Source organism: Borostomias antarcticus (assembly GCF_949987555.1).
Source record: "Borostomias antarcticus genome assembly, chromosome: 12".
NCBI lineage: Eukaryota > Metazoa > Chordata > Actinopteri > Stomiiformes > Stomiidae > Borostomias > Borostomias antarcticus.
Genome location: NC_140245.1, coordinates 579,664 through 595,227, shown reverse-complemented (window position 1 = coordinate 595,227; position 15,564 = coordinate 579,664). Strand labels below are relative to the sequence as shown.

The window sequence follows — 15,564 nt, the reverse complement described above, 5'->3', positions numbered from 1 at the left end:
AATATTACACACAGGAAGTGCAATTCAATCGGGAGATTAGCGGCAGGTTGATGTTATTGTTAACGTGTTAACTGCATCACAGAGTGTCCATTAGATATACTTCCAATCGAAATAAAAGGTATTATATGCGATTGTCAAAATGCTGATCAAGGTCAAGGTAAGACATTAGTCTTAGTCTTCAGTGGCTCGTTTAGCAACCCAGCTAAGTCATCATAGCAGCTACCAGCTCCGTACTAACAAACTGGGTTGAGCATTCAACCATGTATGATCTCAAATTTAACCTTAATTTGTTTTAATCTGTGCTAGTCTTAGCTAGTTTTCGATTTCTTTGCAGCGATTATCCAGGAGTTGGAGGGTGTTTTGGTTTTGGCATCAGCATGACTAGAATAGAAATCTAGAAAGTTTATTTTCGCCATTTATAACCAGGTACTTCTTATCAGAACTCATCAATTCCTCATTCCAGTCCGTGTGCGTAACTAGAAATACATTATCCCAATCTGGCCATTTACTATCCGTAGTCTAGCAGTCTATCAAATTGATAGGCCAGTAGGACTTTGGGCATGAGAGTGGGATTGAGAGACTGGTCCATCAGAACATGAGAGACTGGTCCATCAGAACATGAGAGACTGGTCCATCAGAACAGGGGGGGAGGGATTGAGAGACTGGTCCATCAGAACATGAGAGACTGGTCCATCAGAACATGAGAGACTGGTCCATCAGAACAGTGGGAGGGGGATTGAGAGACTGGTCCATCAGAACAGAGGGGGAGGGATTGAGAGACTGGTCCATCAGAACAGTGGGGGAGGGATTGAGAGACTGGTCCATCAGATCAGTGGGGGAGGGATTGAGAGACTGGTCCATCAGAACAGAGGGAGGGGGATTGAGAGACTGGTCCATCAGAACAGTGGGGGGGGGATTGAGACTGGTCCATCAGAACAGGGGGGGAGGGATTGAGAGACTGGTCCATCAGAACAGTGGGGGAGGGAGGCAAGCTACATTACTAGTCACCAAACTTTAAACCTGCTCTTCTGTTTGTTGCAGACCCTCACTGGTAAAGAAATAGAGATTGACATCGAGCCCACAGACAAGGTAGGAACACAGAATGTATCACTAGCTGTGCCTTTTACTCTCACTATGAATATCAGTTGCTATCGTACATCAGGATGTCGGTGTTGGACATGGTAACCTGGCCATACAGTATATAACCTGTTGTGATCTAGAGAACGCATCACTCAGAGGTTTGGCTGTATGATGTGCGTAGCGTCACTCAGTGTGTGTGATGGGTGTGTGAAGGTGGAGCGGATCAAGGAGAGGGTGGAGGAGAAGGAGGGGATCCCCCCCCAGCAGCAGAGGCTCATCTACAGCGGGAAACAGATGTAAGAGACCTGACCTCCATCTTAGGGGCCGCTGGGACAGAGCTGCATGTATAGGCCTACTGTTTTTATGGGAACTAGTTTTTACCGTCCTACACTGGCCGTATTGCACCCCTTCTAGCCACAACCTTCAACTAGGCCTACGACCTTTGAACCTCAATCCACGCCATCACTTTCTACTCTTACGTGCGACACAAGACAAATATATTTTGAAATTAAATTATATATTAATTATATATTCTATTCTATAATCTAATTATATATTAAATCCGTAGTGTCACTCACTCAGTGTGTCTGATGAATGTGTGAAGGTGGAGATAATTAAGGAGAGTGATGCTACAATATGGTTTTGTAGTCCTACTCAGTCTACTAACTTCCTCCTCAACATCTGCTACTCTCTGCCCTCTCAGGAACGATGAGAAGACGGCAGCGGACTACAAGATCCAGGGTGGCTCGGTGCTGCATCTGGTCCTGGCGCTGAGAGGAGGCCGGGTCCGCCACAGGCCCAGAATAACCCTCACCTGATAGTCTCCTGGCCGCGCCGGCTCAGCGCCCACCCCTAGTCTCCGTCAGTGTCACACCATGTTAAGACACAGAGCAACAATTTGCCAGAATGTCGTGGCACTGAAATCCGTTGTCTATAAGCAAAGACTTTCTGCTTTAATTCGTGTGTAGATGATGTTTTTGTAACCACCAACGCTTAAGTTCAGCCGTGCACGTGGAGGCCCGGTGTGCACGTGAGGGTGAACACTGCGGTGCCGCTGCTTGTGAATAAAAAGTGAAACTGACTTTTTATTGTCAGGAGTTATTGCTGTGGACTGGTGTTTACACAGTAATCAACCACTGTTCAACGTTTTAGAAAACCTTTTATTACAAATCACAAGCCAGGGGATAGAAAGCAATGCACACGACAAACCGGATCATCCGTCCGTTTCTCCTCTGCTTTCCTTCTCACCACGGCCCGTTGGTTTTGTTCAAATCATTTAGACAAGGAATACTAAACCGTTTCAAGAGCACCACAGCGCTCATCAAACCCACTGGGCGGGCTGTTCCAGAAAGCAGGATCAATGAGAGAGAAATGAGAAAGAAAGCACATCTGTCCAGGTCATTTAATCCACCCAAACACACCTCCCTAAAGAACACATCTGTGTCAGATAGGCTTTTCAAAGTTGGCCTGTTGGCATGGTAATCCTGCTTTGTAAGACACCACACTTGAGAAATACTGCTTCTGTATGTCATTGTCTTTACTATATTTGCCAAGATCCACATCCTCTATTCAAGCAGTAATTTGGTCTTCATTCAACACAGTCTGCAGTACCATAGACAACCCAGACTCCTTTAGTGTTGTGAACAAGTCACCCATTTGTGCTTTAGTTACTCTGGATTGACTCCCCACGAGTGTGGGAGACCTCTGGGTGTTACCTTCCTGGACCTGACCAGGATCTGCTCACTACCGTTCCCCTACGCCTCCGATACCACATCCAGGTCATCAGAAACACATCCCAGGTCATCATAAACACATCCCAGGTCATCATAAACACATCCCAGGTCATCATAAACACATCCCAGGTCATCATAAACACATCCCAGGTCATCATGAACACATCCAGGTCATCATAAACACATCCCAGGTCATCATAAACACATCCCAGGTCATCATAAACACATCCCAGGTCATCAAAAACACATCCCAGGTCATCATAAACACATCTACCAAGAAAAGAAACCAAACTAAGATATGTCCGTGTCAGGCCCCGATGTATGCGGAGTGGGGAACTGTTCTGGAAGGCCCGACCGGACAGGAAACATCAACAAAACAGGAGGTTGCGAGGCACGCGTCATTCACAGACAAAAAACCCAGCGCTCGCCTCAAAATGAAGTCCAGGTTGTACATGGATCCCTCCAGGGGGCGCTGTGGGACAGGCACAGACAGAAGCAGCTGGGCAGAGGGAGAAGAAGAGGTAGGACGAGAAGAACCAGAGCACGCCGACGCAAGGCAGGTGACGACGCCGTCATCCCCGTTCTGCGCCAGGTGTGCCCTCACTCTGACCCCTTCGTGGATGATGGACCTTTTTATAAAAGCATGCGATTGGTGTAAACATGGGCGAGTACCAGCGTCAGTGTAGCCAATCATATGCTTGTGAACCCGAGGAGGAGTGAGGAAGGGCAGATAGTGAATGTAGGACAGGCGTTGAGTGGGGAGGTCCTGAGCACGGGGGGACGGGGACGGGGACTAGCAGGGACCCCCCAGGGCCGGCAGGGGGAGGGGCTTCTGGAGAGAACGTCTGACCGCAGTCCCTCCCTCGCTGGATCGAGAGGGGAAGAGGCGGAGCCAGCCAGAGGCACGGTGGAGCTGTCTGGTGTCCGGGGTGCAGGGGTCGGAGGTCAATACCATTGCCGCTGTCACAATCGCGATTGCGCAACTCCCCGCACACTTCCGTGTCTTCCTGGTCCTGTTGGTGATGACATCGTCATGGTGATGACATCGTCAGACTGTTACCGACTACTGTGACGCTGGTGACAAGCCTGGACCGACACGCGGAGTCTGCGTCATCATCAGTATCATCATGCTAGTCTGCGTCATAGTCAGTGATGCCCGTGAGTCTGTGTCATAATCAGTATTATCAGTGATGCCTGTGAGTCTGCGTCATAGTCAGTATTATCAGTGATGCCTGTGAGTGGTGTGGGGAGGTGATAGTGGACAGTCCAGCCAGGAGTGGACAGGATACACTGGTAGAAGGCATACAGCACAATGGCTTTAGGCGGAGTTGACCCTAGGGGGGGGGTCCAGTCTCTCAGAGTTCACAGGTCACGTATACAAAGTCCTGCTCAAACCTTGAGTGTGAGAGGACCGGTTCACTCCTCCGAGGGCAGCCATTTTGACAGAGAACAGAATGACAAGTCTTTTGGAGAGGAAAAAAAAACATCAGCTTGGATTGACAGGTGGTCATCAAGTCGTAGTGTAGAGAATGATTGATTGATTGACAGCCCCCCCCCCCCCCCCCGCCCCGCCCTCTGTGCGTGATTGACAGCTGTCAAGATTCCAGGCAGATGGTGGATCCTTTCGCAGACGTGTCTCGGCGTGGGAGTGGTCAGACGGGTCGGAGGTCAGGGGTCAGTTGCAGGCAGGGCTGGGGAAGGAGTCGATCTGGACCGTGTCCTGGATGGACGAGCCTTGGCAGGCGTAGGACACGCGCACCCTCATCTTCATGCTCACCTGGGGAGACGGGGGACAGACCAGGTCAGGGAGAGAGTGGGGGGGGGGAGAGGAGAGAGAGAGAGAGGGAGAGGAGAGAGAGAGAGAGAGGAGAGAGAGAGGGAGAGGAGAGAGAGAGGGAGAGGAGAGAGAGAGAGAGAGAGAGAGAGAGAGAGAGAAAGAGACAGTGAGAGAGAGACAATGAGTGTGTGTGTTATAGACAGAGAGAACCTCATTCTCACATTGCCCACCTGGGGGCTATTGTGGACTGCTATGTATCCGTGGGAGGGGAACTAGCTCCTACCTTGTTGGGGTTGTTGAGGGACTAGCTCCTACCTTGTTGGGGTTGTTAGGGACTAGCTCCTACCTTGTTAGGGTTGTTGAGGGACTAGCTCCTACCTTGTTGGGGTTGTTGAGGAGCTCCTACCTTGTTGGGGTTGTTGAGGGACTAGCTCCTACCTTGTTGGGGTTGTTGAGGGACTAGCTCCTACCTTGTTGGGGTTGTTGAGGGACTAGCTCCTACCTCGTTGGGGTTGTTGAGGGACTAGCTCCTACCTTGTTGGGGTTGTTGAGGAGCTCCTACCTTGTTGGGGTTGTTGAGGGACTAGCTCCTACCTTGTTGGGGTTGTTGAGGGACTAGCTCCTACCTTGTTGGGGTTGTTGAGGGACTAGCTCCTACCTTGTTGGGGTTGTTGAGGGACTAGCTCCTACCTTGTTGGGGTTGTTGAGGGACTAGCTCCTACCTTGTTGGGGTTGTTGAGGGACTAGCTCCTACCTTGTTGGGGTTGTTGAGGAGCACGGTCTGGGTGACCTGTCCTGACCCCCGCGCAGGGAGCAGGTCGCCGCTGGGAGCCTTCATCTGCAACTGGACGCTCTGACGGGGAGGGGTCACACACAGGTCAAAGGTCAATCACAGGGCTACGCTCAACAAGGTATTAACATCAGACACCAAACACACTCCTTGAGGAATATCTGAATAAACACGTGGACAATTGACCCCCAGAAGGGTGGCCTGGGGTTATTACTGGGTATCAGAGAGGGAACAGACCCTGGGTCCAGGCTGGGATTAATACTTGGTCCTAGTGAGGGACAGACCTTGGGGACAGCAGCCTGCAGGGTGAAGCTGGAGATGTCCAGCTCGGTGGCGTTGGTGGCGGTGAAGGTGACGGTCAGCCCCGTGTCCGTCTGCCGGTCGCTCTGCAGCGTCAGGACCACGCCGTTCTTCTCGTACACGCTGACCGTCGGCGCTGGAGACCAAACACACGGCGCCACGCGGGCGTTAACGCGCCTCCGGGACCGCAGGGACACGGCCTCGTCACGCTCCGGGCGTCACCCTCACCCTTCAGCTCTCAGCAAGCGTGTGTGTGTGTGTGTGTGTGTGACCAAGGGCACCATTGTAAATGGGAATTTGGTCTCAATGGGCTCCCCTGGTAAATAGTAAAATAGTGGTAATAATAAACTCTGTGTGTGTGTGTGTGTGTGTGTGTGTGTTTATTACCTGGTGCTGGGTGTGTGTGTGCGTGTGTGTGTTTATTACCTGGTGCTGGGTGTGTGTGTGTGTGTGTGTTTATTACCTGGTGCTGGGTGTGTGTGTGTGTATTACCTGGTGCTGGGTGTGTGTGTGTGTGTGTATTACCTGGTGCTGGGTGTGTGTGTGTGTGTGTGTATTACCTGGTGCTGGGTGTGTGTGTGTGTGTGTGTGTGTGTTTATTACCTGGTGCTGGGTGTGTGTGTGTGTGTGTGTGTATTACCTGGTGCTGTGTGTGTGTGTTTATTACCTGGTGCTGGGTGTGTGTGTGTGTGTGTGTATTACCTGGTGCTGGGTGTGTGTGTGTGTGTGTTTATTACCTGGTGCTGGGTGTGTGTGTTTATTACCTGGTGCTGGGTGTGTGTGTGTGTGTGTGTGTGTGTGTGTGTATTACCTGGTGCTGGGTGTGTGTGTGTGTGTGTGTGTGTGTTACCTGGCGCTGGGTCCAGTCCCCCCCCCAGCAGGTCCAGTCCTCCCAGCAGGTCCAGCAGGTCTCCCCCGGTGCTGGTACTGGTGCTGGCCGGGCCCGGCGCTGAGATGGGCTGGACCGGGGCTTCAGAACCGCCCAGCAGGTCCAGCAGGTCACACACCTTCACACAGGAAACACCGCCGGGTCGTTTTATATTCAAATTCAAATAAACTTTATTGGCACGATAGGTGAAAAGAACCCACATTGCCAAAGCAGTACATATAAAATCAATATTCAAAAAATAATTTTATATCTATAGAACCATGCATACAAATCAATGTAGCAAATAGTGCTTTACATAAAAAGAGATGGATAAACACATACAGTGAGACCAAATTTAAAGGACAATGCTCGTTTTTGACAACCTGGACCTTATTTACGACTCCGAACTACACCAAAGTGATCTCGGTGAGTCAAACGTCTTATAATATGTCGTAAATAAGGTCCAGGTTGTCAAAAACGAGCATTGTCCTTTAAAAGAAACAATAGTAAAATAATTAAATTAAAATGAAGGATATTTAGCTAGACAGACATAATGGCTGTTACTTGGTACTGGTTGTACTGTGCTACTGTACGCCCTGTGATGTGGCGAGGCGTGTAATGGGTCTCCTGCCAGACAGAGGGAACGCTCAGGTCATCAGCGCGTACCTGGTTGGTGGGCTCCTGGCTCAACACCACCCCCGCCTGCTTGGGCTTGGCTGGCTCCATGTCTTTGATGGCGCCCCCCATCGACTCTCCGTTGGTATGACCCGGGGAGTTCTTGTCGATCACCGGCATCCTCTCCAGAACAGCCGCCCTGGAACCGGTGTGTGTGTGGCTCATGTGTTTAGCGCTAGCTGTGTGTTTACCTCATTTGTTTAGCTTGTGTGTTTATCGCTAGTTGTGTGTTTACCTCATGTGTTTAGCGCTAGCTGTGTGTTTACCTCATGTGTTTAGCGCTAGCTGTGTGTTTACCTCATGTGTTTAGTGCTAGCTGTGTGTTTACCTCATGTGTTTATCTCATGTGTTTATCTCATGTGTTTACCTCATGTGTTTAGTGCTAGCTGTGTGTTTACCTCATGTGTTTAGCTTGTGTGTTTATCGCTAGCTGTGTGTATACTGTACCTCATGTGTTTAGTGCTAGCTGTGTGTTTACCTCATGTGTTTACCTCATGTGTTTACCTCATGTGTTTAGCGCTAGCTGTGTGTATACTGTACCTCATGTGTTTAGCGCTAGCTGTGTTAAGCGCTAGCTGTGTGTATACTGTACCTCATGTGTTTACCTCATGTGTTTACCTCATGTGTTTACCTCATGTGTTTACCTCATGTGTTTACCTCATGTGTTTAGTGCTAGCTGTGTGTTTACCTCATGTGTTTAGCTTGTGTGTTTAGCGCTAGCTGTGTGTATACTATACCTCATGTGGTCGTATTTCTTGAAGAGAGCGTTGTACTCTACTGCCCTCTGCTGGAGCTCCACGTCAATACAGCTGCCGTATATACTGACTATGCTCCTGATACGACTGAGAGAGAGAGGGAGAGAGAGAGAGGGGGGGGGGAGAGAGAGAGAGAGGGTGAGAGAGGGGGGGAGAGAGAGAGAGATATATCGCATATCTCTTCAAATTGACACTGAAAAGCCTGATCAAAAGACTGGGCGGAGCTTGAGATGACAGTGGGTGGAGACTCGCGGGCGACGCCCCCTTACTCACTCCACGTTCTGAGTGATGCGTGTGCTTAGTTTCATGGTCGCCGTGAGAGCGAAGCCCCGGGTTGCCGGCGCCGACATGTGTGACTGTAGGACGGTTTCCAAGGCGTCCAGGACGTCATCCTCCGTCACCTGACAGAAGAAGAGAAGAGTTTCACCTGAGTGGGTTTGGACCTGAGAGGGTTTGGTTCTGAGAGGGTTTGGACCTGAGGGGGTTTGGTTCTGAGAGGGTTTGGACCTGAGAGGGTTTGGACCTGAGAGGGTTTGGACCTGAGAGGGTTTGGTTCTGAGAGGGTTTGGTTCTGAGAGGGTTTGGTTCTGAGAGGGTTTGGTTCTGAGAGGGTTTGGACCTGAGAGGGTTTGGTTCTGAGAGGGTTTGGACCTGAGAGGGTTTGGTTCTGAGAGGGTTTGGTTCTGAGAGGGTTTGGTTCTGAGAGGGTTTGGACCTGAGAGGGTTTGGTTCTGAGAGGGTTTGGACCTGAGAGGGTTTGGTTCTGAGAGGGTTTGGACCTGAGAGGGTTTGGTTCTGAGAGGGTTTGGACCTGAGAGGGTTTGGTTCTGAGAGGGTTTGGACCTGAGAGGGTTTGGTTCTGAGAGGGTTTGGACCTGAGAGGGTTTGGTTCTGAGAGGGTTTGGACCTGAGAGGGTTTGGTTCTGAGAGGGTTTGGACCTGAGAGGGTTTGGTTCTGAGAGGGTTTGGTTCTGAGAGGGTTTGGTTCTGAGAGGGTTTGGACCTGAGAGGGTTTGGTTCTGAGAGGGTTTGGACCTGAGAGGGTTTGGTTCTGAGAGGGTTTGGACCTGAGAGGGTTTGGTTCTGAGAGGGTTTGGACCTGAGAGGGTTTGGTTCTGAGAGGGTTTGGACCTGAGAGGGTTTGGTTCTGAGAGGGTTTGGACCTGAGAGGGTTTGGTTCTGAGTGGGTTTGGTTCTGAGAGGGTTTGGACCTGAGAGGGTTTGGACCTGAGAGGGTTTGGACCTGAGAGGGTTTGGTTCTGAGAGGGTTTCACCTGAGAGGGTTTGGACCTGAGAGGGTTTGGACCTGAGAGGGTTTGGTTCTGAGAGGGTTTGGTTCTGAGAGGGTTTGGTTCTGAGAGGGTTTGGTTCTGAGAGGGTTTGGTTCTGAGAGGGTTTGGACCTGAGAGGGTTTGGTTCTGAGAGGGTTTGGTTCTGAGAGGGTTTGGTTCTGAGAGGGTTTGGACCTGAGAGGGTTTGGTTCTGAGAGGGTTTGGACCTGAGAGGGTTTGGTTCTGAGAGGGTTTGGACCTGAGAGGGTTTGGTTCTGAGAGGGTTTGGACCTGAGAGGGTTTGGTTCTGAGAGGGTTTGGACCTGAGAGGGTTTGGTTCTGAGAGGGTTTGGACCTGAGAGGGTTTGGTTCTGAGAGGGTTTGGACCTGAGAGGGTTTGGTTCTGAGAGGGTTTGGACCTGAGAGGGTTTGGTTCTGAGAGGGTTTGGTTCTGAGAGGGTTTGGTTCTGAGAGGGTTTGGACCTGAGAGGGTTTGGTTCTGAGAGGGTTTGGACCTGAGAGGGTTTGGTTCTGAGAGGGTTTGGACCTGAGAGGGTTTGGTTCTGAGAGGGTTTGGACCTGAGAGGGTTTGGTTCTGAGAGGGTTTGGACCTGAGAGGGTTTGGTTCTGAGAGGGTTTGGACCTGAGAGGGTTTGGTTCTGAGTGGGTTTGGTTCTGAGAGGGTTTGGACCTGAGAGGGTTTGGACCTGAGAGGGTTTGGTTCTGAGAGGGTTTGGTTCTGAGAGGGTTTGGACCTGAGAGGGTTTGGTTCTGAGAGGGTTTGGTTCTGAGAGGGTTTGGACCTGAGAGGGTTTGGTTCTGAGAGGGTTTGGACCTGAGAGGGTTCGGTTCTGAGAGGGTTTGGTTCTGAGAGGGTTTGGACCTGAGAGGGTTTGGACCTGAGAGGGTTTGGTTCTGAGAGGGTTTGGACCTGAGAGGGTTTGGTTCTGAGAGGGTTTGGACCTGAGAGGGTTTGGTTCTGAGAGGGTTTGGACCTGAGAGGGTTTGGTTCTGAGAGGGTTTGGACCTGAGAGGGTTTGGTTCTGAGAGGGTTTGGACCTGAGAGGGTTTGGACCTGAGAGGGTTTGGACCTGAGAGGGTTTGGTTCTGAGAGGGTTTGGACCTGAGAGGGTTTGGACCTGAGAGGGTTTGGTTCTGAGTGGGTTTGGACCTGAGAGGGTTTGGACCTGAGAGGGTTTGGTTCTGAGAGGGTTTGGACCTGAGAGGGTTTGGTTCTGAGAGGGTTTGGTTCTGAGAGGGTTTGGACCTGAGAGGGTTTGGTTCTGAGAGGGTTTGGACCTGAGAGGGTTTGGTTCTGAGTGGGTTTGGACCTGAGAGGGTTTGGTTCTGAGAGGGTTTGGTTCTGAGTGGGTTCGGTTCTGAAAAACACGGCTAGTATCGTTTACACAGATATTTCTTAGAAGAAAAACTCCTGCACACTATCTGTCACTGCTGTGGGAGAAGTTGAATAAACGTTTCAGTCCTTAGCAAGGTTATTATAGTTAACGAAAACTAACTAAAAACTAGGTGTGAAAAAACATTAGTTAAAAATAAAAACTAGGCTTTACAAAAAAACGATAACTAACTAAAACTGTATTGTGTGTTTACAAAACTAACTAAAATAAACTAAAATGAAATCTATCCTCCATTATTTCTTTAGCTGTGCCCCTGCGCAGAAGTAATCTGACGTTCGCCAGATGCTTTGTTTTGCACAGAGTGAAACATCTCACGAGGCTAGCGCAGAAAAACCCCAACTAAAACTAATACCGAAACTAATAAAAACTAAACTAAAACTAAGCATTATCAAAAAAATAAAAATAAACTCGCAAATCTGCTTTAAAAACGAATTAAAACTAAACTGAAATTGAACACAAAAAGTTAAAACTATTATAACTCTGGTCCTTAGACCTTCATCAGTAAAAAGTAAAAAAATAACAAACATTTCTTAAAACAACTTGTTTACAAGATCTTGATTAGGAGCTTGCTGACTCAAGCCTGGGTGAGACTCCCACTCAGAGGGGGGGGGGGGGGCTGTTTCTACTCCTGTAGTCCGCTGGGAGAACGCAGCGGTCGGCGCCGTCATGGCGTGGAGGGCGCGCTGACTCGTACGCACGGTTACAAAAACACGCGATGCGTGGATGTCTGAGCAGAGCCTACCCACAATGCCCTCTGATGACGGGATGTACGTCACGCGGAGCCAGAGAAATATAAATATAATATAGATATATATATAATATTTTTATTTCTATACAAACAGGCCTCTAGAGGTCCTGCGCTGTGACCCTTGACCCCACGCGGTTTACCTGGACGGGCTCCGTCTCCTCACACTCGCCCCTCAGGAGGAGGTCTCCATACTCCCCGATACACCAGCACGCCACCTGCACCAGGGATTGCTACACACACACACACACACACACACACACAGACACAGACACACACACTATGATGTCACATCCCATACGCTCCTGTGGTATCTGAGACAAAAAGATAAATACACGCATGCACGCACGCACGCACACACACTACCTGTGAGATGTCCGTGATGAGAGCCCGGTACAGCTTGTGGACGGTGTAGCAGTGGAGCTCCGTAGCCGTGGTGATGAGCTGGATCAGGTTGGGCACCGTCTCGTCCCTGACGTCACCCCCTGCCTGCCGGGAGAGGGAACTGCAGTCACACACGCTGCTCTGAGCAGACCGGTCAGGAGAGGGAGGTGCAGTCACACACGCTGCTCTGAGCAGACCGGCCAGGAGAGGGAGGTGCAGCTCTGAGCAGACCGGCCAGGAGAGGGAGGTGCAGTCACACACGCTGCTCTGAGCAGACCGGTCAGGAGAGGGAGGTGCAGCTCTGAGCAGACCGGTCAGGAGAGGGAGGTACTGCTCTGAGCAGACTGGCCAGGAGAGGGAGGTGCAGTCACACGCGCTGCTCGGAGCAGACCGGCCAGGAGAGGGAGGTGCAGCTCTGAGCAGACCGGTCAGGAGAGGGAGGTGCAGTCACACACGCTGCTCTGAGCAGACTGGTCAGGAGAGGGAGGTGCAGTCACACGCGCTGCTCGGAGCAGACCGGCCAGGAGAGGGAGGTGCAGCTCTGAGCAGACTGGCCAGGAGAGGGAGTCACACACGCTGCTCTGAGCAGACCGGCCAGGAGAGGGAGTCACACACGCTGCTCTGAGCAGACCGAGGCGCAGGCGTGTGGGACGGCCTACATTCCCCCCAGACCAGACCCACTGAGACAAAGAGGGCTTTGTTCGTTCACAGTTAACGGGGTAGTGGCCATTAGCTGGACACACAGAAAGCAAAGTCCCGCACTATTAAAGGGATAGCGGGCCGAGCGTTGGCCCTGGCTCTGGTTGGAGGTAAAACCAGGAACCAGGATGCAGTTCGTCTGACGTTAGACTGATTTGGCACAAGATGAGGAAACAAATAAGAAGTTGTGAAAATTGGGTGAACTATCCCTTTAACCATTTTCAATGGGAGTAGTCATACAGACGACTGTAGTAGAAGGACACAAGCTAATAGGTGTTCCCAGTGAGAGCGCCCCCTAGAGGTGGCAGATGTGAGCGGGGCATGATGGGACAGGGGCAGTACTGGGCTTGGTAGAGCAGGAGCAGGGGCAGTACTGGGTGTGGTAGAGCAGGGGCAGTACTGGGGGTGGTAGGGCAGGGGCAGTAGTGGGTGTGGTAGAGCAGGGGCAGGGGCAGTACTGGGTGTGGTAGAGCAGGGGCAGTACTGGGTGTGGTAGAGCAGGGTCAGGGGCAGTACTGGGTGTGGTAGAGCAGGGGCAGTACTGGGTGTGGTAGAGCAGGGGCAGTACTGGGTGTGGTAGAGCAGGGGCAGTACTGGGGGTGGTAGGGCAGGGGCAGTAGTGGGTGTGGTAGAGCAGGGGCAGGGGCAGTACTGGGTGTGGTAGAGCAGGGGCAGTACTGGGTGTGGTAGAGCTGGGGCAGTAGTGGGTGTGGTAGAGCTGGGGCAGTAGTGGGTGTGGTAGAGCAGGGGCAGGGGCAGTACAGGGTGTGGTAGAGCAGGGGCAGTAGTGGGTGTGGTAGAGCAGGGGCAGTAGTGGGTGTGGTAGAGCAGGGGCAGTAGTGGGTGTGGTAGAGCAGGGGCAGTACTGGGTGTGGTAGAGCAGGGGCAGTAGTGGGTGTGGTAGAGCAGGGGCAGTAGTGGGTGTGGTAGAGCAGGGGCAGTACTGGGTGTGGTAGAGCAGGGGCAGGGGCAGTACTGGGTGTGGTAGAGCAGGGGCAGTAGTGGGTGTGGTAGGGCAGGGGCAGTAGTGGGTGTGGTAGAGCAGGGGCAGTAGTGGGTGTGGTAGAGCAGGGGCAGTAGTGGGTGTGGTAGGGCAGGGGCAGTAGTGGGTGTGGTAGAGCAGGGGTAATACTGGGTGTGGTAGAGCAGGGGCAGTACTGGGTGTGGTAGAGCAGGGGCAGTAGTGGGTGTGGTAGAGCAGGGGCAGGGGCAGTACTGGGGGTGGTAGAGCAGGGGCAGTACTGGGTGTGGTAGAGCAGGGGCAGTAGTGGGTGTGGTAGAGCAGGGGCAGTAGTGGGGCAGGGGCAGTAGTGGGTGTGGTAGAGCAGGGGCAGTAGTGGGTGTGGTAGGGCAGGGGCAGTAGTGGGTGTGGTAGGGCAGGGGCAGTAGTGGGTGTGGTAGAGCAGGGGCAGTAGTGGGTGTGGTAGAGCAGGGGCAGTACTGGGGGTGGTAGAGCAGGGGCAGTACTGGGGGTGGTAGAGCAGGGGCAGTACTGGGTGTGGTAGAGCAGGGGCAGTACTGGGGGTGGTAGAGCAGGGGCAGTACAGGGTGTGGTAGAGCAGGGGCAGTACTGGGACGGGGGCAGTAGTGGGTGTGGTAGAGCAGGGGCAGTATTTACCGTGGTGAGGACATGCAGGATGGTGTCAATATGCCAGCGCTGAGAGGGGGAGTACCTGACAGAGACACACACACACACACACACACACACACACACACACACACACACACACACACACACACACACACACACAGTGGGCTCAGGCCAGCAGGTTCAGTGCTAAAACTCACAGAGAAAGATGAATGACTAAGAATAAGAGATTTGTGACAGACTGGGATATTGATACACGAACATCAATGTATTGATCAGGTCAGCAGGGTCATGTATTGATCAGGTCAGCTGGTTAATGTATTGATCAGGTCAGCTGGGTCATGTATTGATCAGGTCAGCTGGGTCATGTATTGATCAGGTCAGCGGGGTCATGTATTGATCAGGTCAGCTGGTTAATGTATTGATCAGGTCAGCGGGGTCATGTATTGATCAGGTCAGCAGGGTCATGTATTGATCAGGTCAGCTGGTTAATGTATTGATCAGGTCAGCGGGGTCATGTATTGATCAGGTCAGCTGGGTCAATGTATTGATCAGGTCAGTGGGGTCATGTATTGATCAGGTCAGCTGGGTCATGTATTGATCAGGTCAGCTGGGTCATGTATTGATCAGGTCAGCTGGGTCATGTATTGATCAGGTCAGCAGGGTCATGTATTGATCAGGTCAGCTGGTTAATGTATTGATCAGGTCAGCGGGGTCATGTATTGATCAGGTCAGCTGGGTCAATGTATTGATCAGGTCAGTGGGGTCATGTATTGATCAGGTCAGCTGGGTCATGTATTGATCAGGTCAGCTGGGTCATGTATTGATCAGGTCAGCTGGGTCATGTATTGATCAGGTCAGCGGGGTCATGTATTGATCAGGTCAGCTGGTTAATGTATTGATCAGGTCAGCTGGTTAATGTATTGATCAGGTCAGCGGGATCATGTATTGATCAGGTCAGCTGGTTAATGTATTGATCAGGTCAGCGAGGTCATGTATTGATCAGGTCAGCTGGGTCAATGTATTGATCAGGTCAGTGGGGTCATGTATTGATCAGGTCAGCGGGGTCATGTATTGATCAGGTCAGCTGGGTCATGTATTGATCAGATCAGCTGGTTAATGTATTGATCAGGTCAGTGGGGTCATGTATTGATCAGGTCAGCTGGGTCATGTATTGATCAGGTCAGTGGGGTTAATGTATTGATCAGGTCAGCTGGTTAATGTATTGATCAGGTCAGCTGGGTCATGTATTGATCAGGTCAGCTGGGTCATGTATTGATCAGGTCAGCGGGGTCATGTATTGATCAGGTCAGCTGGTTAATGTATTGATCAGGTCAGCTGGTTAATGTATTGATCAGGTCAGCTGGGTCATGTATTGATCAGGTCAGTGGGGTCATGTATTGATCAGGTCAGCTGGGTCATGTATTGATCAGGTCAGTGGGGTCATGTATTGATCAGGTCAGCGGGGTCATGTATTGACCAGG

General features: G+C 51.4%; 2 protein-coding genes across 2 annotated transcripts in view; one reads left to right on the top strand and one right to left on the bottom strand.

The window, feature by feature from the left end:
* Positions 1-11: 11 nt before the first annotated feature.
* nedd8l (NEDD8 ubiquitin like modifier, like) lies at positions 12-2,133 on the top strand. Its single transcript, XM_084446911.1, has 4 exons — positions 12-157; positions 1,042-1,089; positions 1,294-1,376; positions 1,784-2,133. The coding sequence occupies exons 1-4, from the start codon at positions 140-142 to the stop codon at positions 1,896-1,898; spliced, it is 264 nt and encodes an 87-aa protein (XP_084303037.1). The 5' UTR covers positions 12-139; the 3' UTR covers positions 1,899-2,133.
* Positions 2,134-4,395: 2,262 nt separating this feature from the next.
* Positions 4,396-15,564, bottom strand: part of ap1g2 (adaptor related protein complex 1 subunit gamma 2) — a gene marked incomplete at its 5' end in the record, with an annotated part of 18,643 nt that continues 7,474 nt past the window's right edge. The window contains 10 exons of the mRNA XM_084446879.1: positions 4,396-4,590; positions 5,345-5,443; positions 5,665-5,816; positions 6,531-6,687; positions 7,215-7,362; positions 7,961-8,065; positions 8,252-8,379; positions 11,553-11,642; positions 11,776-11,898; positions 14,111-14,165. Of these exons, the coding sequence (XP_084303005.1) occupies positions 4,489-4,590; positions 5,345-5,443; positions 5,665-5,816; positions 6,531-6,687; positions 7,215-7,362; positions 7,961-8,065; positions 8,252-8,379; positions 11,553-11,642; positions 11,776-11,898; positions 14,111-14,165 (1,159 nt within the window). The 3' untranslated portion in view covers positions 4,396-4,488. The remainder of the gene's footprint in view (positions 4,591-5,344; positions 5,444-5,664; positions 5,817-6,530; positions 6,688-7,214; positions 7,363-7,960; positions 8,066-8,251; positions 8,380-11,552; positions 11,643-11,775; positions 11,899-14,110; positions 14,166-15,564) is intronic.